Consider the following 23,260-nt stretch of genomic DNA (forward strand, 5'->3'; position numbering starts at 1 on the left):
ATGTACCCAGAAAAAAAAAAAAAAAACAAACAACCAACCAACATAGCATTTTCAAGAGGAATTTGGTCACTGCTTAGATTGTGAGACTGACATCTGCAACTACCCAAAACAAGCAGAGAGCTAGGGATGAACATAGCTCATTCCATCTAGTTTCAGATTCTCAGCAATCACTTAAATCAGTATGAAGGTGAGATTTTTTTTAATGCCACAGGCTTGTTTTTTTTTGTGGAACAGTTTGACTCTGGCTTACACACAGTAAAAATTCACATACTGTGCACTGTCCTTGATGACAGACATTTATAAAGCATGTTTCATTACTCACGTCAACATTTGTTGGATCATGTAGGAATGCATCATATTGTACAACTTACCTGTATGCAGGGGTGAGGAATATACCTGCTTTTTTTCAGAGCAGCATAGGGTATTTGAAATCAGCAGAAAGTTTCATTGAGAGAAGACTTACTACGTAGATCAGTTTGATAATTAACATAATTGAGAAAAATATATGAATGGTCCAATATGTTTTGATAACCAAATTCCTTATATCCATAAGGTTTTTTAATATGTGTTCTTTAGTTTGCTCCTGACCACTAATATTTACATTCTTCACAGAGCTGAGGTAACAAGGCAGGAATCTTAATACTCAATATTTTGCACAGAACTATATTAGACATACTGCTGAGTAAGTTGGAGCTCTGTACTGACATTTACAATAGGACAACCCCATGAACTGAACAGCTCTCCAGCTAATAGTTATGGTGATACCCAAAGACAGGCTTCTCTTGCACAAGGTCTTTGACCAAAAATTTACTGGCCCTTTGACAAGCTGTCCTTTGTGATTAAGATTTTGCAGTTGGCTAGAACACCTACTAAAGACAGCATGGCTATAATTTAATTTGTCAGAGAGTGCTAGACTAAGGTATTTTGTAATTAGCTTTGCTACTTTGGGAAATCCATAAAAGGATACCTTCTGTTCAAATTATGATCTGGTCTCATTAGATCCAGTTCTTAATTTTGGGCTGTGTAGGCAGTGGACCAGAAGTGGCTCCTGCAAGCTAGTCCTAGATGTACAAAGATGAAAGCAAACATCCTCCTGAGTTTCAGATGGTTTGCTGAGAAAAAGCACAGAAATCTAAAATATATGGGGAAAGAGAAGCCTGTCCTTTAAGAAGACAGTTCTCTTGTTCCTCAGTGTTACTGAAGTGTAACTTTAAAAAGTTGCCACCAGTATGGAGAACTCAGGGTAGTAACTGTAAGCTCTTATTTTCTTCCATTTTTCTGAGCATATACAGACATTGAGAATCTGGCTTCTAAATGTTAGCTCTGGTTTATGTTAATCCAGTCTTGAGAAAAACATGCTCCTTGTAATTGTTCTGTTCTCCTGCTGCCAGAATAAATCTATAACCATTGCTTTAGCTGACAGACCCAAAAGTCCAGGACACCAGAACAATTATCTATTCAGCTGCTGAGTCATATTTACAGATTATTAATGCAAAACCTGAAATGCTGTAAGAACTCCAAGGAAGCAAATCTTTAAAAACCATACAGCACACTGCATTGCAATCAACTATTAAACTATAGGGTTTGATAAAAAATGTAGGATTCCTGTGAGCAATACTGCACTCCTGTTAATACCTGCACACTCCATATATACAGCCAATATTGTTTCCAGGACATGTTGACAAATATATGCAAGGCCTCCAGAATTATCACCAGTAAACAGTGAAGTGATGACTTCAAAATACGTCTATTCCAGCGGATGGCTGGAGAGGGGCAATGTGAAAAAGTAATGTCACAAGTTTTCAAGCCTATTCCCTCTTCCTCAACACAAGTAAGCTGACTTCTATTATACTGGTAGGTAGAATTCAGAAAGGACCAGATGCAGCTGATCATTATTACCAGTAAAACTTTAGCAGTAAATAGAAAAGCAAATACACTATCTAGTCCCTACAATTTAACAGATAGGGTCCTGTACCTCATAAACAGGAAATTATATTCTGCAGTCATGAAAAATACACCTCCTTAAACAGTGCCTTAATGAAGAGTTTGTGGTTAAGGTTAATAGTGACATAGGGAATAATATCTTGTTATTAAAATAAAACCTGAATTACTGGGAAGAGGTCACCAAGCTGTAACTCTAAGGTCTCCTCGTCTCCTGCATTTTCTTTATAATCTATACCTAGCTTTCAGTCTTCCAGTATAAGAAAATTTCAAATTATTTAACTTTAAATAAATACAGATTCCTTCCCAAAGAACAATCCTTGCACAAGATCAGAGGTAACACTGCATCTAAATCTAAAGTGATGAGATGCACTATATTCATAATTACCTTCTTCTAAAGCTGACAGAAAAGCTCACTACATCATGCCTATTAATGCACCAGAAGTTCTGGCACAAATACCAAATTGTCACACGTGCCAGATGTTCCTCTGCTTCAACCTGGGCACAACACTATGCCAGATCACGGCATGATCACCTGACTATGGCAGAATAGGCTTCTCTTCCTGAATCAGATGCAGCTCAGGACTGCTCAGCCAGAACTTTCTCCTCCTCACATGCCCAAGTAAGAGTAGGATGAACTCATCAGTCACTTGTCAGAAACCTGCCATTCCACTCCAAATTAAGGTAACATGCTATCTGTCTTCTAAGAACATAATGCCAATATATGGTCTGGCCCTTCTCACAAGGACATGAACATGGTTATGTTAGAAAACATAGCACTTCCTTTTACTATTTATTATTACTGAATGCCAAAATTTATTTCAGTTCTATCTCGTTGACAGCTTCCTTTTCACTTTTCATTAATTTCTCTGGCATCAAGTAATGAAGTTTCACCTTGAACATCAGGCTAAACAGGACTAAGGGGAGTTCATAATGACTCACCACCCAATACTGTGCACTCCCAATGTAATAACCAATACTTGCATTTTTCAAAGAATTTATTACAGCAAAATCCTTCCCAGTGATATACTTAAACCAGGAGCATGGCTAATAGTATCACTGGCAAGTATTATGCTGTTCTTTGCTTATTAGCCAGATGGTAAAACTAAAACATTTGTCCTGTTTACTGAAGGTGGCATAAAAAGACAATTCAACACCAAAAAATCAGTGGTGTAAAGTAATTACAGAAAGTAACTGGAACATATATAGGAAGTGCTTCCCTCTCAAGAGTTGTTAAATGTTTATTGAATACAATTCCTAACTTTTAATCGTGTATTTGACTAGCTTTTGAAAGCAGCCAAGAAACCGGTATTTGGACATCTCTTGGCATCATCCAGTTATTCACTGTCATAGTTGACTGCATATTACATCTTGTTTCATCAATGCCTCTACCTATGACAAAATGCTTCAGAAGATTTACAAGGAGCCACTCATGCCTTGCAGTGCTATGCTTTATAATCTGCACTGATTTAACTTTATTCCAAAACAAAAGCACCTGGCAGAACCTTAAAGAGTCTGGGAACATATCTCAAGAGACTGCAGCCTCCTCTTCCAGGAAGTTATAATAAAGCCCAGCAATTACTTTAAAATAAGGAAGGTGACAAGACTTTATGCAAGTGCCCTGTTACCACTAAAACATGAACTGACTGGCTGAAAATAATGAGTATTATTCACTTCCACAGCACAATATAATGTTCATCTTCAATTTCATGTATGGGGAACAAAGATCACAATTTGACAATGGATGATTTTGCTTAATGGAAGGATATATGAAGACATTTCTCTTCTACTAAATTAGCTACTGTTAAATTGGGTTGTTATATTTCATTACATCTAACCACTACCACAAAGAGTACCAAAGATTTAGGAGAGAAATAAGACACATTTAATTTAATAAAAAAGTATTTTATTTTAGTAATTTTTTCTGAGCAGGGAACATTACTGATTTGCTGCAGCAGTTAAGGGAAAATAGCACATTAACTGCTATTGTATAAATTGAGGCTTTGAAGTTAATCGCTGATATTTACTAGTTTAACCCATTAAAAGAAAACACTTACAATGTCACTGCTGGAGAGCGATGACACAGAAGAGGCAGAAGAACCAGATAACTGTTGTGCACTGGCCAATGACAACGCCAAGTGTTGACTGTAAGATGGATCAGAATCTCTGTTCTGTTGCTGTTCTCCATTGCAGAGAGCTATTGGGTCTCTTATTTTCAACCTATTATCTGTTAACAGAATACGTAAGTATCATTTAAGAGCACACAATACAAACACATGGGCCTTGAAGTCTAAGAAGAGCTGCACTTTAACAAGCTAATTGAAAAACAGGCTCAGAGAAAACTAATCTTGGGTTAGAAAGTTAAAGGTTCCTTTTATTTTTTTCCTGTATATCTGAATGGTTAATTTCTAGGAATGTATTTTGAATTACATCAAATTCAAGAAAAAATTTTAAGTTGGTTTCCTGCTATACCTACCAAGTTCAGGTGATAAATTAATTTTGCTCCCCCACTTCTTTTTAATCCAGGCCCTGTAGTCAATCACTTCTTGGGTCACTTTGATGATTCTACCTAATGTGCTAAAAAAATTTTTCAATTAAGTATTAAACAAAAACTGTTGGTTACATATTTGCAAGCATTTTAACAAGCTACCAAATTACACTAAAAGTTAATTTAAGATATCCCTAACCAAATAATCTTTCTGAACCTTCTTTTTTTTAGCATTTAATCCACTGAAGCACCATTTAGTCCACTGAAGCACCACTTATATTCATATTATTTTTCTTCTACCATACTAACATGCAAGCAGTGACACATAGGTAAATTTTTTACTCTGTATTTCTAAATGGAGTGCCTATTAATGATTAAGAATGCACATGCTGATAACAGTATATTTGATAAAAGCAATTTATGGTTCTTGCATTTCTCCATACATGAAGTTTTTCCATAGAATCTGCATTATAAACAGGTATGGGATGCATGGAAGACAAAAAACATCACAGCACTGCAACTGACTGTCTGGAGACAGAGAACCTTCACTAATCCTTGCCTCTGGATTTACAAAACAACTTAAAAGGTGTTAAGGCCCCCAAAATTATAAAGGAAGTACCATGGATCATGAGGTAGTGGAACAAGAAACAGACTGGCTCCAAAACAAGGTAGAATTTCAATAAATTCGTAACAGTAATAGGCTCAGAGAAAAAGCTTACCTGGTCCTGCTGAACAGTGACCAGTTATCAACAAAGTAGTGTTTTTCCAACACACTTTCCCAACATTCAGCTACTTGAATCGTACTTCTTAAGCAGGAATGACCCGTCTTCTTGTTTGAGAGAGAAATTTTCAAGCTTTCTTTTCATCAGAGACTAGTTATTGAAACACTAACTATAAAATCCACGCTCAAGATACATGAAGAAATTACTATTGTACAAAAATGTGCTGTGCAAAGTTACCACTGTGGAGCAGATAATGTTATTTTTTTTAATCTTGAATGGTTACATTAAAGTTTATTTTGTATTTCACATTATAAAGGTACCTTGTACCAGTACTGGACTTTTGTTTCGGTTTAGGTGTGCAATGGGAAGGCAGAACATACAAACACCCTGGTATATTTAGACTACCTTTACTAGGTAAACACTTCAGGTAGCAATAATTCTCCTACTATCCTAGCAATTACTATCTCATGCAAGACCAAATACCACATGTTCCATGTTAGTCTTCCAGATTTAAAGATGTTTTACTGTTAGTACTGAAAAATTCAGTCCAGCAAACATTGAAGCAAATAATTTCATCTAAATTACAAGTCCAATAGATGCAGATGGGCCAGCAGGACCGAATGCATATCATCCACCATTCTATTTATGTAACATGGATAAAATGATGCATGCTGTAAAATAAAATCTTAAATTTTACACACAGAATTAAAGGTGTGGTTGTCACCACTCAGAAATTAAAGAACTGTGTTATAACAGATCATGCTTTGGGAACCACAGTTCAATAGCTAAGCAGAGCACACTAAGAAAAGAACAAATAAATCAGAGGACCACGTTTTGTTAATGTATACTCCCATGATGTAACAGCCTTTTAAACACTCAATGCAGTTCTGGTTTCTTTGTCTCAAAGAGTAAGTTGAGCAAGAGGAGACAGAATGAAGACAAGGATGACCAAAACTGCAGAGCTGTGGCTCTAAAGCTGCAGTTCTCGAGAGCAGTCCAAGAGCAGGGACTCAAACATGCACCAGCTGGGTCTCATCAGCACCAGGACAGGGGAGGAAATATTGCAGTTAAAAAGTTTCATCTGAGAACACTTTCAGAAAGAGTGGAGCTTTTACTCTAGGATTACACATAAATTTCACAACTACCACCAGCTGTGGTCTTAGAACCAGAAAGTGAACAGGGGTTGAGTAACACAAGCTTAGTACATATAACGAGTTTGTCAAGCCTGAAGCTTCTTGTAGGATGTTCCTGGAAGTAAAGGGTTATGAAAAGCAAGAGTCACTGTGGATGCTAACTGCAAGCAGGGAGCACAGTGCTTGTGGAAAAGCAAGTCACATAACTTTCTCAAACTAGCCTGAGAAAGTGGCCTGGGAAATCATAAGGAGGAATCAAAATAAACCTTAGAGACAGAAGATTGCAGCTGCTATTTGTCAGTTTCTTGTTTTCTTGCAAGAGAAGGTCAAGGGGTGGTGTACCCCACTGACCAATGATGGTAATGTGTTAGTTTATTGACCAGTAAGAGTTTTACCTTTTTGGACCTTCTCGTACTTGTCTATAAAAGAAGATCTGGGGTAATAAACCTTGCTCTCCTGTTCAACCCACAAGAGAATCTGTGTTGTACCTCTCGCCATTACTAATATAGTGCGACAAGTCACAATTTCAGATAGCAGAAGCAAAATGAACAATAGAGGTTGGTATTTTTATCAGACTGGGTGACTGATATACCAAAAACACCTGCTATCAAACACGCAAAATGGGTGAAGTGACTGCTACACCAACAATGTGGCAGAGTTGCATGCACAGAATAGGGGAATATGTTCTCTCACCAGTTCTTTGAAAGAGCATGGAAATCAAAGCTCTAAACTCTCTTTTTTGGTATAAAGGTAGAAAAAAGGAAATTCACTAAGTTATAAGGTCAGGAGTCCAAAGGCAGATCCATGCTACATTGCTTGTACAGCAAAATTAAAAACATTCATTATGAGACATCAGAAACTGAAAGGTGATTAAGGTTATACTGACATATACTTAATAAAGCAGCAAAGAAAGAGGAAGCAAGTGTGATCAAACCAGGTATTGATCTCAAAGGAACACTATTTCCTATGTATGGGACTCAAGCATATCCATGGGTTCAAAGAACAGTTTTTTAAAATAAGCATTTGAAAACTGTGCTTTCATCTGTTTACAACACTGAAAATGCTTGGGAACAAAAAAAAACTATTAATCTACCCTGACTTTAGTGTGAAAAAATGTCATGCTTTTGGGGCTTTTATTTTTACTGAGTGCAAAATTTCTACAGATGTCTGAGACAATTCTTCAAATATGCTTGGTTGGAAGAGAAAAAAATACTCTTATCTGGTTAGTAAAATCAGACAGGTCTCCTGAGAAAGATGCCCCTTTAAGTATTTTCTCTTAATATTATCACATAGTAAGACCATGAATAAGCTATTTACAGATCTAGTTCATTTTATACTAAGAACTCAGAAGCTTCTTTTACCTGCTGCAAGACCTTGGTTCACAGTGACACTTTCTAACTCTCATTACACCACAACTACTGGACAAATCAATCATAAGATCACTCTTAAAAGGATCAGAGTGATGATATCACATTCAGCAAAATCAAATATGGAAAGCTGCAGCCAAGCTCCATATGAACAACTGAGTAGCAGAGCCTGAAAAACACCAAGTCTGAAAGAATGGTCAAAATAACTGAAATAACCCCCAGGTATTGAAAGTGCAATATAATCTAAAAGCACAGTAAGGTGCACCTGAGAATGATATCCTAGAGCATGAGGATTAAAAAAGACCTCAAACCTAAAACCTTTACCCTAACAAATACACTGTTTAGGAAAAGCTGGTATTACTGACACCTTTTAAGGGACAGAAGACATTCTAGTAACAGTTCCCAATGCTTCCAAAACTATTTTGGCCAACCAGAGCAACTCAAAGATAAGATATAGACCTGTTAGGACACCACCTATATCTAAGCAGTTAGATCAAGTTGAGATGAACACTAGGAAGAGACCCAACAGCTTTACACACACAGAGATGGAAAGATCACTTTCTATCTGGCTATGGTTGTTTTGAAGACTATGACCTGTAAATGACAACTCCAGACATGCAGTAGGAAACTGCCTAGGCTTTCTCAAGCTTTGACCTGTTGGCATGAGACTCTTTCCCTTATCCAGCTGCATCACGTCTAGCACAATACAGAAGATTTCCAAGGTCTAATTTATACTGAAGGGCATATGACAGCAAAATCAAGTCTTCCATTCCTCATTCTATATGAGCACCTCAGCTTCCCAAATGTGGCTACAGAGCTGTTAAGAGATGCAGCCTGAGCACACACTCATAGCTGAACTATCTGACAGACCAGTGTGTGAGCCAGTATCCCAATATGCAAAACATAAATATTAACCTAAGGATGGATTTTTATCATATCCAGAGCAGCATAACTTACAGCTGTGAACAATACCACTCTCTCCTGCCCCAAATGTGAATTCTTGCTGCTTCTCTTGCTTCTGATCTGCCCACCATCACCCACAAGCTAGATCAACTTGGATGACAGAAGCATTGAGATACTTGTTTTCAGTCAGACTAGAAACCTGACCTGACTCACCTCACTGCAGGATTGCTAGATCTCATACAAGGCAAGATTCAGACAGAGAAGGAAGGAACAGCACAGCTGACAGAAGACAGTACACAGATACTCAGCTTAGGAAGGTATAATATGAAACTACACCTTAATATAAAGGCCATGGACGGGGTGGCAACAGATAACCAGTATTTAAATGAACACGAATCAATACGTAAGAGCTTGTTGCCAAATATCTGCTAAGGTTTCCTGTGGTTCATCAGGAAACATAACTGGAAAAATGGTAACTGACTTGAAAGGGGCAATGAAGCTGGTGAAGAGTCTGGAGCACAACTCTTGTGAGGATCTGGTTTGTTTGGCCTGGGAAAAAAGGAAGCTCAGGGTGGACCTTATCATCCTCTACAACAGCCTGAAAGGACGTTATACCAGGTGGACATTGGTCTCTTCCCCCAAGATAAGTGAAAGCATAAGAGGAAATGACCTCAAGCTGCATGACAGAAGGTTCAGATTAGATATTAGGAAGAATTCTATCAACAAACAGCTTGTCAAGCACTGGAACAGGATGTCCAGAGAAGCACTGAAGTTACCATCCCTGGGTGTAGCTAAAAGCCATGTAAGCGTGGCACTGAGGGACATGGTTAATGGTGAAAACAGTAGTGGCTGGGTTAAGAGCTAAACCCAATGATCTTAGGGATCTTTTCCAACCTAAATGATTCTATGAAACTATCATTCCTCACAGGCTAAAGAAGTGAGTTCCTTTAAGATGGCACACTCTTTCCCAGAGACAAGCTAGGAGCAAAGATCATGTGAAAGCTGTTCAAAACACATACTGACACCAATCCTTAAGCAGGAAAATATCCTGTCCATAACTGTATTTCACAGCTAGACTCATGTCACTGTGGCCCTAAATATTAAGAAATCAATCACTGTTTTCAATCACCTTGGCTGAAGACACAACACCAAACTTTACCTTGCATACAAGTGGTACAAGTTCAGAATGGATCAGTCTCTTATTTTCCTAAGAGGAAACTACTTTTTCCAAGATGACAGGAAGCTGTTTTCTCTAACAAAATCAACCAAGCTCTGCCAATCAAGCTCTCCTAAGCTGTTCTTGGAAGGGGATAGGTGAGATTGACTGGGAACAAGATAGTGGTAAGGTAATTTCTGTAGCTGAAAGAATTACCTGCAGGATTCAGCTGATTACTGTTTCCACTGAGAAGAAAGCTTTCCCATGACAGGAGATAGCTTTTAATTCCCACTACACCTCGGATGTTTTACTTGGAAGCCTGAATGATGATGGTACATCGTGATTCACATGAAGTGATGTGAATCTATCCCTTATTATTCTGTGGGACTTGCTACTACAGAACATGAAGAAGAAAAGGGCCTGTGCTGCTGAACGACTACAATCTGACTTTTTTTTTTTTTTTTCCATTGGGACTATCAGAAGCAGCAGCTCTCTAGAAAGCCTTAAATTAATATAGACATATTTTTGCATTGGACTGACCCTGAAAAAGAGCTGCAACAATTACCAGGAAAGATGTGAAATCTACTAAGTGTCATGTACAAAAGAGAACTCTGTACACAGAAACCTTTCCTGGGAAGAGCAAATATGAATTCAAACCCATCAGACAGTTCAAGAACCATCCCACTTAGGATAAAGCTAACCCCAACTAAGACAAAACTGAATAAACAGCCTGTGGAGTTCAGCCTCCTGCAACTTCTCCTATCCTTTCAAGCACTCTTCATTTAGTCTCAATCCCTCTAGTAGAATGCTATGTTCTACTAGAAGCCAGTCCCTGGTCTTAAATGGAGCCCATTGCTTATAGTTACAGTTATACTATAGTTTAACCTACCTGCTAACAAGTAGGTAGGAAAGGAAAAAAAAATTGATTAAAACAAAGGGCTCCCAGACAGCCAGCCAGGCTTTAGGTCAGGCCACCAGAAAGGTCTTTATACAGAGCATAGACCACCCTGCCTTACAGCAGGAAGAGGAACCTGCAAACATACACGGATTATCCAAGCACATCAGGTTTGACTGAGACCAAATATGGACTGTTGATTTCTGCAACAAACTTGTTACCTAACAGCTCATCATCCACTTACAAGTCCTTTGTCACTGACAAGACTGGTGCTAGGGGAGCCATTTGTATACAGAACTTTGCTGAATGCTGTTCCACTTTCAAGCCAGTGGCATGATGTGTTCTGAGATTCATATGTCACTGGTACAGAGCCCAGAATGCACAGACAGGTTAGACATGACACCTGAACACTGCTGCTGGGACTGCTCCAAAGGTTTGCAGTTGTGAACAAAATTCAGACATTTCCCAGATACAGTAACAAGTCCAAGTCCATGGACCATGCACATACTGATGACACCTGAGGCTCCCGTTAGATGCTGTACAAATATACTTTTTAATGGCTGTAGTAAGTACAGACACCTCATAAAATAATGACTATATCCTTCACAGAAAACCAGAAGTTAATGGAGGCCAGGACCCAAGACAACCAAAACTTCAGGAATCCCTAGGTTGCTCTATCTGTACTTAGTTAAGGACAAAGTTTCATTCACTACCAAGAATTGTCAGCCAATACACATTTAACAGTGTCCTTTAATATCTTAATACAGCAGTCTCAAATGTCAGTGTGAAACTCTGTACCACTCCTTCTGTACCTCCATCACAGTGCAGTCTCAACCTTTGTGAATTTAATACCACTGAAAACCTAAAGGATTTACAGGCACCCTTAAAGTACTGTCAGTTTTAAACTCACAAGTGAAAGACTGCATCCGCTTTGATGTAAACTTACTAGAGGAAACTATTTTACCTTCCAGTTACATTAATGCTGGAAGTTTACATCATGACTAGAGTTTGCAGTTGTACTGAGATCTTTATGTGACATCTTACAGCCATTCTTCCCAGCAATTAGCTGGGGAGCTCAAAGCCATTGGGATTTTAGGGAAGTCTCTGGGAAGAGACATCCACTGATCTAGCCCAAATTCTGGGCACACTGAGGGTTAGAACAAAAGGCACTAGACCAGATGCATGAATGGAAATACCACATGGCTGCCGTGCCTTCACTGTCTTTCTGCTGTCTTTCAAAAAATAGAAAGTGCAAAGCTGAGAGCTCAAACTACTGCTTATGTTTCTATGAAAGACACTAAGAACTGCATTAAAAATGGCATGTCTAGAAGTATGCTACTTTTAATAGCAGTTCTGGCATTATCATCAAACCGGACTGATTCTATTATTTTTTTTTAATATAGTACTCTTAATCATTTTTTAAAATTCTTAAATACATATCAAGTCTTTTAAAATAACTTATGTATTAAAGAACCAGGGAAATTCTTAGCTTTGTTGTTTCATTTTCTACTTGTCTAAACAAGCGATTCGATCACACACATTTCTTTTGCCACAATAAAGACATGCATCTTAGTAAACATTAAACCAGCAAACCCTCTTTTGAGGGTTTTGTCCTCCTTCAAGCAGAATGTTTCAGGAAAGACCAATTATCTTCTGGCTCCTTCCACACTATCAGAATCTCACAATGGACTCATCCTGGGTTTTATCATGCTTTCTCCATTTCAATGCTGCACAATGAGGCATTGCACTCTCATACCCCTGAGCAGCTCAAATTGCTGTGCAGATTTCAATGCAAGCACAGTTAAACAATAAATGAGAACATTCTTTTTATGAATCTAGACCTAAACATTCCTAACTGATTACACAGACAAATGGGTATTGAAAAAGTGAACTAATTACCTCTCAGAGTCTCTATTTGGATATGATCTTGCAAGTGGTGATACTGCATGGCTAAGAACAATGTAGGCATAATCAAAAACTTGTTTCACTTGCATGGCACCGTAAGAACTTCTGCCAACGTCGTTTCCTGAAATAATGTGACAGGCATCAGATCATCTTTTTTTAGTATCAGTTACCAAAACATTACACATACGTAAAGCTCAGAAGCCTTAACAATACAGCTTAACTCTGTTTAAACCAGTTATCCCATCCTAGTCATATCAGGAACACCTAAGTGTGCCTATTTCAACAAAAGAAGTTGACCTTAGGAATGACACTTAACATTATGCATTCCATTCACCACTTTTAAAATACTCACATACAGTGCTTGAAAGAAACAGAACATAGGGATCAGCTTAAAGCTCTTAGAGTGGTCTTCAAGAGGGAAGCTACCAAGCTTAAAGCATCACATCTCACTTACCAGTAGAGTTCCTGCAGGCCAGGAATTCTAATTCAAAATTCAGTTTACAATTTCACTTGTGTAACCACATTACCTTCATTAGGTAAGACAGACTCACATCAAATCTATTTAACCTTATCAAAACTACAGATTAATAAACTAGCATATACAGATAATTATCTCCACAGGATAAACCAGTTTTTCAAAAATCTACCACAGAAGATTCCAGAAGCTTTTACAGTATTGTTTCTTGATTGTTTGTGGAACTCTCACCTGCCCTACTTTAGAGGGCAGTTTACTCATTCCAGTTAAATGAGTGACATTTAACTGGAACTCTTTCCAAATCTATTGCCATGTGAGGAACTACAGAAGTTAAGAACATTGTACACCTTCTGTATCAGTGACAATGTAGAAGAATAGATTGCCCATCTGATACCTAGAACAATCTTGCTGCTACTAGCAGAAAGCATTTCAGGGCTTTCTGTGAATGTATTTGGTACCAGACATCAAAATTCACTGTTAGTACTCAATTTAAAAAACATAAATAAAACCGCTTTCAAATTGCATAAAATACGGACAAGGTCTTGAGTGGGTAGAAAACTGCTTATAGTGAAAGGTTCCCTCCTTCAGAATGACATGTGAAATGCTGTGAGAATACTAGAAAGGAATGAACCAACAAATATGAAAATCAGATCAAGGGCCATCAATAAAAGAAATCAATGAAAATTCTGCTTTGAAAAATTGATGGATCAAGGACAGAATCCATCCTTTGGAGGACTGAATCCAACAAGGCTGAATCCAAGTGAAAAGGAACACTTCACTCCTCTGAGTGTTTTGTCCAGCAAGCCACTATAGACAAATATGCTGAGATCTGCCATCCAGGGGAAAAAAAAACACATTCCTTTCAAAATTCTCCAACAATAATGCCACTCTAACAGAAAAGCATAATCAATGAAAACTAACTGAAAACATAAAAGCATTTGGGAAAACAGATTTTTTTCCAGTAATTCACATGGTCAAATAAAAACTGATCAAGAAATACTTTCTCTTTACTGACCTAACTGAGTATCTTGCTCTGAATGCACCACTTTGCAATCCAGCAACCACGAGGCTTAAAGTTACAGAAGCCTCTCCAAATGGTTTATTAGCTACTGGACTCTGTTCTGAAGTAAAAGCAGGGATCAATGTGGGCCTAGGACAGTGAATCTAGGAGGAAACACATGGTAATGTTCTTCACAGAGGACTTCACGAAGGACTTAATCCAAAGGTGGCTGAAAAGTGACTAATATATTCTAGTGGTCATGAAATCAGAACACTTTTCTACAAGAAAAGTAATGATTAATTCAGTATGGGATTTTCAGAGGCAGGTCATTTGTGTCTAGCTACATAATGATATTATAAACACAGATATATAAGAGAATTAAATTGAGAAGCAATATAGAAATGGAATACAGACAAGCAGCTAAGCACATGTATTACCTACCACTAAATTCAAGTCCCTCTCTGGTGGGACTTGATGTTAGGGCTCTTTTCCAACCTAAATGATTCTATAAATTCATGTAACACAAATTAAGAATACACACTCAAAGAATCTGTATTAGTTTAGTCTAACCTAATGCTAGGCAGGTACATTTGAGATGTATCCTGCATAAAGTTATACCAAAATGAAGACAGAGCTGCCACAAAATATTGGCTATTCCTTTCATCAGTTGTCACTACTGTTGTGCCAGCAAAAGAAATCATAAACCTTCCCTAAACCACTTATAGTAAATTTGGGCAGTTTAGTATAAATCAATGAAGTTGTGTTTAAGTCTTGATTGAAGCAGACTTGAGAACAAAGGCAGACTAGCTTGTGCCATACCATGCTTAGGTTCCTGGATTGCCTCATCCTGCACCTGTAATTAGTTCATAGAAATGTCTAAATTAACAGGTCTTAATAATACAGTACAGAGTTCTTTAGTTGGGCTGCAGCTGGAGCTACTGTGAACTGCACCTGCCAAGTCTGTATAAAGATGATCCTAGCCAATCCAGAAAGCAACATATTAAAGAAGCCAGATCACACATTTGCATTTGCTGCCCTGAATAGATTTTCTTCTGAGAGATCACTCTCATTAGAGAGCCATGTCTTACATAACTGAGCATCCCTCTTTTGTCACAATCTAGACTGATCAGTTAAAGCACGCAATGCAAATGCTGTCACTCTAAAAAAAATCATACATACTTCAATCCTTAGATGTACATTAGGAGATAACAATGGTGTCTGATTTCATGTATAATTCAATCCTTATTCTTTCTTACAAAGCCTTCATCCCTAAAGGAGCACGTCCAAAATTTCCATCACTTGCTATCAGTATTACCACTCCATCAGGTAGCCTTCCTTTACCTGAAGCAGTTTTAAGAACACGGCCTGAAAGGGCAAAAGGTAAGACCATGAGCTAGGACTGAAGCAGACCCACTTGTGTTAAGCTATTAGCTAGTAAACAGCTTTTTGCAACATTCAGCATTACAAAGGTTCTTTCAAATGCTAACTTCACTTATGCTTTATACACACACACGTGAACATATATATTTGCAGGTTCTAATAACGAATAGCTGATACTGAAAAGCTGCAATGAATAATTTAGGGCAGCCACTAAGGCTAGAAGAGAATCTCATAGATGTTGCCAATCTAAAATGTATTTACCTCCTGTACTTGTGACCTGTCAAGGTGTGGAAGCAAGCAACACAAAGCATAATAAATCTTGCAAGTTAAAGATTCTTTTCAAAGAAAACACATTGAATTTAAGGTTTAGAACTTTTATTAATGCCCACAGCAATTCAGAATGAAGAACAAACTTTCTCATGAATGGAGTAGCACAGGTAGAACTCCCAGTTTTAAACTTGGTGTTAAAGAGTAGCAATTTAGTTACTCTAGACACTGGCAGTATGAAACTAGACCAAATTTATTCCTGTTCTGAGCATCAGAAATGACTGGAGGACCTTGATTCACACAGGTATAAAATAACAAGCCCCCCAACAGTCTGGCAGATAAGCATCAAATTTGTTTTATAACCACAGAGTAAAAGATTTGTCAACTGCAAACAGTTAAGACTTCCAGGATAGGATACTGCTAGACCAACTCCGGACAAACCTCTTCCAAGATGATATCATCTACCCTGCTCCAACATATTCCTGTAAACAAACTTCTTGCTTGACTTTGCAGTTCTCCTTAATAAATGCTTTTACCTTTTACATATTTTACAAAAAGGAGAAGTGCTTTGAAAAACTGAAAAGGTGAAGCTACAAGATGCTTATGGAAACGCCCTCCTTTAGACAATGCGTAGGGAATGATTTTCATCTCATTACCCTGTCCTAGGACACTAACCCAAAATGAAAGATCTTAGATGACATACGAAGTATAAACTACTCCTTCAAAATGCATCACCGCTTTATTAGTCTGACAACTCAAATCCAGACCTCAATAAGCTTCCCACTTGAAGTGTAGACTTCTGACATCTTTGTTGGAATCCTGGTTCTTAAACCACAGAAATTATCATCTTCTGGCACACAATGATCAGTCTCTGAGAATCTCTGAGGAAACTGCAGTACCTCAAATAATCTAAAAAGACCCACTACAACCAAAACAACTCAATAGTTTAATGCTTCTTCCTCCCAAATCCAGGAGCTAAGAAAAGGTAAGGAGCAGGTAAAATGACGTATGACTTCCTTCTGATGACACCTTTTATCTCTTAGCCAGACATCACCCACCATTTCATGCTGAATAAAAAAAAAGTTCCTCCAACTTAAAGAAACTAATCCCACTAAACATATTCCTGTTCCCTATGAGACCACTTTAAAGCTATTCTTTTGAATTTTACACCCTTTTTGGGGGTTAACTGTCCTTCCTTTTGTTCCTTCTTACCTATAAAATGTTTCCCATTAGTTGCACGGCAACCTGACTGCAGATACTTATTAGATGCTTGAGAAAGACCACAGATGCTAACTGTGAGGCAGGGAGCATAGTGCCTGTGGAATAGCAGCCCATGTAACTTTCTCAGTCTTGCCTGAGAAAGTGGCCTATGAAATCTTAAGGAGGAATTAAAACAATCGTCAGAGATAGAAAACAGCCTTGCAGGTGCTGTTTGTCTGTTCCTTGTTTTCTTGCAAGAGAAGGTCGAGGGGTGGTGTACCCCACTGACCAATGATGGTGATGTGTTAGTTTACTAACCAATAAGAGTTTTCTTTTCTGTACTTTCACGTATCAGTCTATAAAAAAAAGACCTGAGGCAATAAACTGGGAGAAATTCTCTAGTTTGACTCCACAAGAGACTCTGTGTCGTTCTTCTCGCCGTTCCCAATAGAGCGACATCTGGTGACCTCCAACATGCAGTGCAGCCGACTGATGACGTGCCACCCGCTTCCCCTACAGAGGAGTAAGTGAATATTTCCCACACTCTCCTGGAGGAAGCTGGTTTTTTAGACCAATGGTTTAGTGGGGCCCTGCCAGTGAGCGGGCCTGGAATGGCTTATCTTGACGAAGCTAGAGCTTTAAGTCCTGGGTTAAGCCACTGCGTCTGTGTAATTGCATTTGCTGGCCGTCAAGATAGGCAGTTCTCACAATGGGGAACCAAAATTCAACTAATGATCAACTTGTCTTCTCTGCATGGCAGAATGCCTTGCCATGCATGGGATTCAATATTTCTGAAGATGCTATGTGCGCTTTGTTCCAGTGGGTGAAAGCTCAAGGTTTTACTGTGACTGTCAATAATGCCTTTGATCTCAGAGTTTGGCTGTCAGTGGGAGACCACCTATAGTCTGAGTTAGCTGCAGGAGATACCAGCATGTGTAGCCTGACAGCCATCTGGGGCGTGCTCTTTAAAGCGTTGGAGCGGTGCCAGTCTGGGGACAGTGATGCCGAGACAGAGGATTTGGATGCCAGGGGTGCCTCTTTTGTACACCATGAGAGACTGGGGTATGGGACCGAGGATGAGCAGCGTAGCACTCCCTCAGCTCTGCCTGGAGCCTCGGAGGACTTTGGCCACGGGCGGAAGCAGTCTGTGCACCAGAAATCTCCCTCTTAAGGAGAGTTCAAGTACCTGTCACCCCCAGAGCTGGGCGCGCAAGCTTCATCAAAAGAGAGGCAGCAGGGGAATGGAGACCGCCCGCCTGCGGCGCCTTCTCCAGCATCACGAGCGTTGCCGCGAGCGGCCGTGGGGGGCCCCTTGCTATCGATGGTGTTCTTCAGCCCCCTCACGCCCTCTGTTTTTCTTTCTCCTGTGCCGCAAGGGACAGCATGGACGACTCCTGCTGCGGCCCGCCGGCACAGCGGGGGGAGAAGGGCTTTCATCCCCCCCGGGCCCCTTTCTCCGGCATCGCAAGGGCAGCAGTCCCCACAGCGGGCTGCTGGCGTGGTGGAGGGAAATGAGCTTTAGGCCCCCCGTGTCCATCCGCGGGGTCCGCGCATGCACTGACCTTGCTGGAGCAACCATTGCAGCAGCCCTCATCAAGGGTATTCCCTCCAGCCTCCACACCACCTCTGTACCGCCCCCTGACGGCAGCGGCACCACCCACCACGGCAGAGGCAAGCATAGTTCCTTCCCTCCATGCCCAGCGCAGCGCAGGGGGGCAGACGAGTCCACAAGCGGAGCCAGTGCCCGTGCTGGCTACTGCAATGCTGTTGCCAGAGCAACCACCGCTGGAAACAACAACAGCTGAGCAAGAGTCTCAGCGAGTAGTAGCAACGACAACTTTACAACGGAGTCAGCTTTACTCAAAACATGCAAACTTCGAGCCTCTCAGCAGCACAACTGCAGAACCCAACAAACAACAACAGCCTGATGAAGCCATCTCTACACCGCAAATAGCTTCTCCGGTTACTTCACTAATTGCAGAGTCGAGAAGCTTTTGACCACAGCCATGTAAACTCTACAAGTCCCTCAATCATATTTGAGGTGAAAATCCAATAGTCAACAACAAAAAAAAAAAGGGGGATTTTACTTAGACAATGAAAAATTAAAAGCATTGTAGGTTGCATTGTTGACTGATCTGTAAAAAGCTTATAGACTTTGCATGGTAGAATTGAGTAGAGTTTCACTGGGTTTGGATCTGAGTGTTCTTAGGTTGAGTTTTGCCACTTTGGTATTCTTTCAAACTTCCCTGTCAACAAGTTAGACTGTCAGTTTTGAGCAGACTAACGATGTTTTATGTGCTGTGTGTGTTAGTTCACTGAACTAGTTGTATTAGAGTCAATCATCAAGTCCTTGCAAAGAAAACAATCCTTAGACATCAAAAACATAGACCAGAAGATCATTCTAAATCAGTGTCCATTCAAGGTTCTCTTGAAGGAGACAGAACTTGTGCTGTGTTTGCTCGCTTTCCTCAAGAGCCCAGCAGCAGATTACAAACACTGCCTTTTTATTTTAAAACAAAAAGGGGGAATTATGGATGCTAACTGTGAAGCAGGGAGCATAGTGCCTGTGGAATAGCAGCCCATGTAACTTTCTCAGTCTTGCCTGAGAAAGTGGCCTATGAAATCATAAGGAGGAATTAAAACAATCGTCAGAGATAGAAAACAGCCTTGCAGGTGCTGTTTGTCTGTTCCTTGTTTTCTTGCAAGAGAAGGTCGAGGGGTGGTGTACCCCACTGACCAATGATGGTGATGTGTTAGTTTACTAACCAATAAGAGTTTTCTTTTCTGTACTTTCACGTATCGGTCTATAAAAAAAAGATCTGAGGCAATAAACTGGGAGAAATTCTCTAGTTTGACTCCACAAGAGAGTCTGTGTCGTTCTTCTCGCCGTTCCCAATAGAGCAACAAAAGACAAAGAGTTTGGTTAAACCCAGGGGAAGGGGGCAGGTGAAAGAGAAGGCAGAGGCAGCAGGGAGTGGGCTTACTTCTTCAGCTTGAGAGAAAGACACACACGAAGCTGTAGTTACTAAGGAAAAAAGCGTTCACTGTGACCCAGATAGAGTTTCTCCTTATTCTGTTCTTCATCTGTAGGCCCTCGCACCCCCTGTCCCACCACAACGTGCTGCTGTGCCAGCCATCGCTGCGGAGCTTAATACACCTCGTCCACCGGCCTGGGATTTCTACACATTTCTGCCACTCCAGCTGAGTGTTTCAGCAGGATCCAGCAGGAGCACTGCATTGAGTGCCCACAGGGGGTTTGTGAAGCAAAGCCTCGCCTCCATCCTTTCCCATCTCAGCCAAGAAAGCTGTCACGGGGTCCTTGGTTCTGTTTTGTTATTAATGCCACTGTTATTGTTTGTTTGCCTTGTCACCATACTAAAAAGAACTGAAAAGTAAAGAACTGTTATTCTTCTCCCCATATCTTTGCCTGAAAGCCCCTTGATTCCAAAATTATAATAATATGGAGGGAGGAGCTTTACATTTTTCACTCCAAAGGAGGCCCCTGCCCTCCCTAGCAGACAGCTATCTTCCAAACTGAAACAACCCTTCAGTATCACATTGCTGCACTAGTGCATACACTCACAGAAGCAACTTTTGCACTACTTTGATAATCTTTGAGAAATTAAAAGGGAGAGGTTTTTTTATCCCTGTATTTTTTGTCTCATTTTGGGATTAAGCCATCTTTTGAAGTATTCTTCCAAGGCTTAGTAGGAGCTTTAGAAAGAGTTGTGATCAGGAAAAAAAAAAAAAAACAAAAAAAAAAAGGAAAGATTGAAAAACAAAATTAAAAACTTGTGCGTACAGTTGCAAACACTGACTTGCAGGGGTAAAATTGTGCACCAGCTTATGCTAATTTAAGTTGAGATATCTGTGTCCACTCTTTATCAAAATAACTCATTCTCATCTCCTTCACAATACTGCCACCAACCCTCAGAGTCAGACACTGAGTGGATCTCATCATAAACTAATCAGAGATGACTTGTAAACTGAGCAAGGACTTGAACCCTTGGTGAAGATTTTTGTACTGGGTTAGAAGGAGTAACAAAACTAAACTAATTAACAGAATTCTAGACGATACTGACAAATACTTGACAGGCAATTTTAGATACTGTAGGAATATGTGATTAAGACTGGATCTAAGAAGGCTGTACCTATCAGATCTGATTCAAAAAACCATCCTATGTTCTGTGTAATTTTCCTCCTAGCTTCATATGGCAAGTTCTGAAGGTCTGTGGTAGCTACTAAAAAATATCCTTATGACACATAGCGGTCAGATAACTTCAAAATATTGTCAGCTTTCATTATCATTGTTAAAATATTCTCTCCTGTAAGAATTATATTATCTTACACCATACAAACTCCTCTAGAATTTCATTTTTGTCAACTCTTTGACAGCTTATAGCTATTCTTTCCTCTAAACTACCATTCTTTGTTTCTGCAAGATTAATGCTAGGAGGAACAGCTCAGGGCACCTATTCGACTTAAAAGGCTTTTTTTTCTCCAGAGTACTATCAGCAGTGATTAAAACATTGCATAGTACACGCAGTTTGCTCTCCTTCAGTCCCCAGCAGATAGAAATGAACAGAACTGGAGGGCAATGAAGATTTTTGACTCTAAACAATTGTGGTTCATGCTCCTATTCAAATGGGTCTTCAGACAAGTAAGTACACAGCTGTTCAAAGGAAATCTCAATGACAGTGACAGTTCTGCACAATCGCACCATAACCTATGCCTGGCCAAGAACAAGTCATGATGAACACAAACTCAGAGTTACAAACAAATCAGAAACATGGTTAGACAAATGAGTATCACTGTAACCTGTTCTAGGGAAGTATGAACACTCAGCATATTGAGTGTTTAGAAAAGTGCCAGACTTCAGTTCCTGATCCATGGTATTTGCTTTAAAAGTGCTGTAAATAAGCAATCTACATACAAGATGTGATAGTATGGACTTTGCCAATTACATTCTAGAAATACTTGTGCTGCAGTCCAAATTAACTGAAAATTGGAATTTCAGCTACTTGTGATGGTCTAAATAGAACACAAACTACTATAAAGTTGGAAATTTTCCCAAGGCACTCAGCCAAAATTAAGCTCAATTATTTGCAGGTTACTGAATTAAAACAAAATTTTAAAAAATAATAATTTAATGTTAAGTACTTTCAAAAGAAGATGTAACTCTAAAACTCTGGCATTCCCTAAAGATGCCTGTTCAGCACAGAAGACAGTTATGCAAAGCGCTTTCCACACCACGACCACCACAACACAGCTGGCTTTTACAGATACGCACCCCTACTCCTGAACAGTCTCTGTGGCACCACCCTGCAGGACAGGTTATGCTTCTGGGGCATTTTTTCCAATATGGTGTGATTTATCTGAAGTATGGCACCACAGACTGTGGCAGGAAAAGCTACCTTCCAATCTCATTCTCACAGCAAATAATAGATAATTGTTCTAACATCCCCCCTTCCAGGATTTCCTGGAATTCTTTCTTTCACTACCTCTCAGCACTGTCAGAGAATCTTATTAATAAATTAAACACAGTTCTGGATCTCCAAAGCATTATGCAACTGCACTGTTTGCATATAATTCAATTTACTCAAGCTAAGACTCTTGGGGGAGGTCTATATCCCTTGGTCCTCCAACCTGACTGTACCTCTACACCAGTAGTAGCCTCTTCCCAGTGCAGCTTCTTAATTCATCTGACACACAAGCTGAAAGCACAAGCTGAGCCACAGCTCTGGAATATTGCAAGAAGTGTATAGTCCTACCAGGCAGGAGAGGATCTTCAATACATAGCATAGATGGCCTGTATCCATTAGTCATGACTTTCATTATTTCTTCTTTGGCAATATAGGCACCTCCATTTTTTATTCTAATACCGGTTTTCAAATAGTTAAAATTCCTTCCATAGAGTTCAAAAAATTCTATTAGAAGCATTCCAAGGTTTTCATCAGCTCTTCTGGCATCAATTCTTGGATGTAGCTGTAACACAAACCAGTTTTTGCTTATTAAAAATTAGTATTTTTCAGACCATAACACAGGAAAACAAAAAGCTCTCATTCAAATAGCTGAGTGTTTCTTCACATAAGTCTCAACTGAGCCATTCACTCTTCATGTACTTAAACCACTCCCACATAACTGAAAGGGGGCACCAATTCAGCAGTATCTGGAAGCCAAAGAATTCTTTCATCTTTCCTCATGCAGCTTTTTGAGGATTAGGGAATTCTTTCCCCCAAGTCAAAAGCAAGAAAGAAGTACTGCATACAAAATTATAGCCTAGTCAGTAATGAAGTAGTACCTGATTTTCAAGACAATCCATCCCTCAATGTTTTCAGAAAGTGGGGGGCAATCTAGTTGCCTGAACTGAAATACAGTTTATGTCCGTAGCTCCACTTATTATATTTGGTATACAAAACCTACAGCAA

General features: G+C 39.5%; 1 protein-coding gene across 4 annotated transcripts in view; it reads right to left on the bottom strand.

Moving 5' to 3' along the window:
* The window catches only part of TENT4A (terminal nucleotidyltransferase 4A), a 66,514-nt gene that overhangs the window by 20,465 nt on the left and 22,789 nt on the right, over window positions 1-23,260 (bottom strand). For all 4 annotated transcript variants that reach the window (XM_058831541.1, XM_058831540.1, XM_058831539.1 and 1 more), the window contains exons 7-10: window positions 22,604-22,817; window positions 12,505-12,631; window positions 4,418-4,518; window positions 3,999-4,168 (exon numbers count right to left, since the gene is read on the bottom strand). In XM_058831541.1, the coding sequence (XP_058687524.1) occupies window positions 3,999-4,168; window positions 4,418-4,518; window positions 12,505-12,631; window positions 22,604-22,817 (612 nt within the window). The remainder of the gene's footprint in view (window positions 1-3,998; window positions 4,169-4,417; window positions 4,519-12,504; window positions 12,632-22,603; window positions 22,818-23,260) is intronic.

The sequence above is a fragment of the Poecile atricapillus genome, chromosome 2 (assembly GCF_030490865.1).
Source record: "Poecile atricapillus isolate bPoeAtr1 chromosome 2, bPoeAtr1.hap1, whole genome shotgun sequence".
Lineage (NCBI taxonomy): Eukaryota > Metazoa > Chordata > Aves > Passeriformes > Paridae > Poecile > Poecile atricapillus.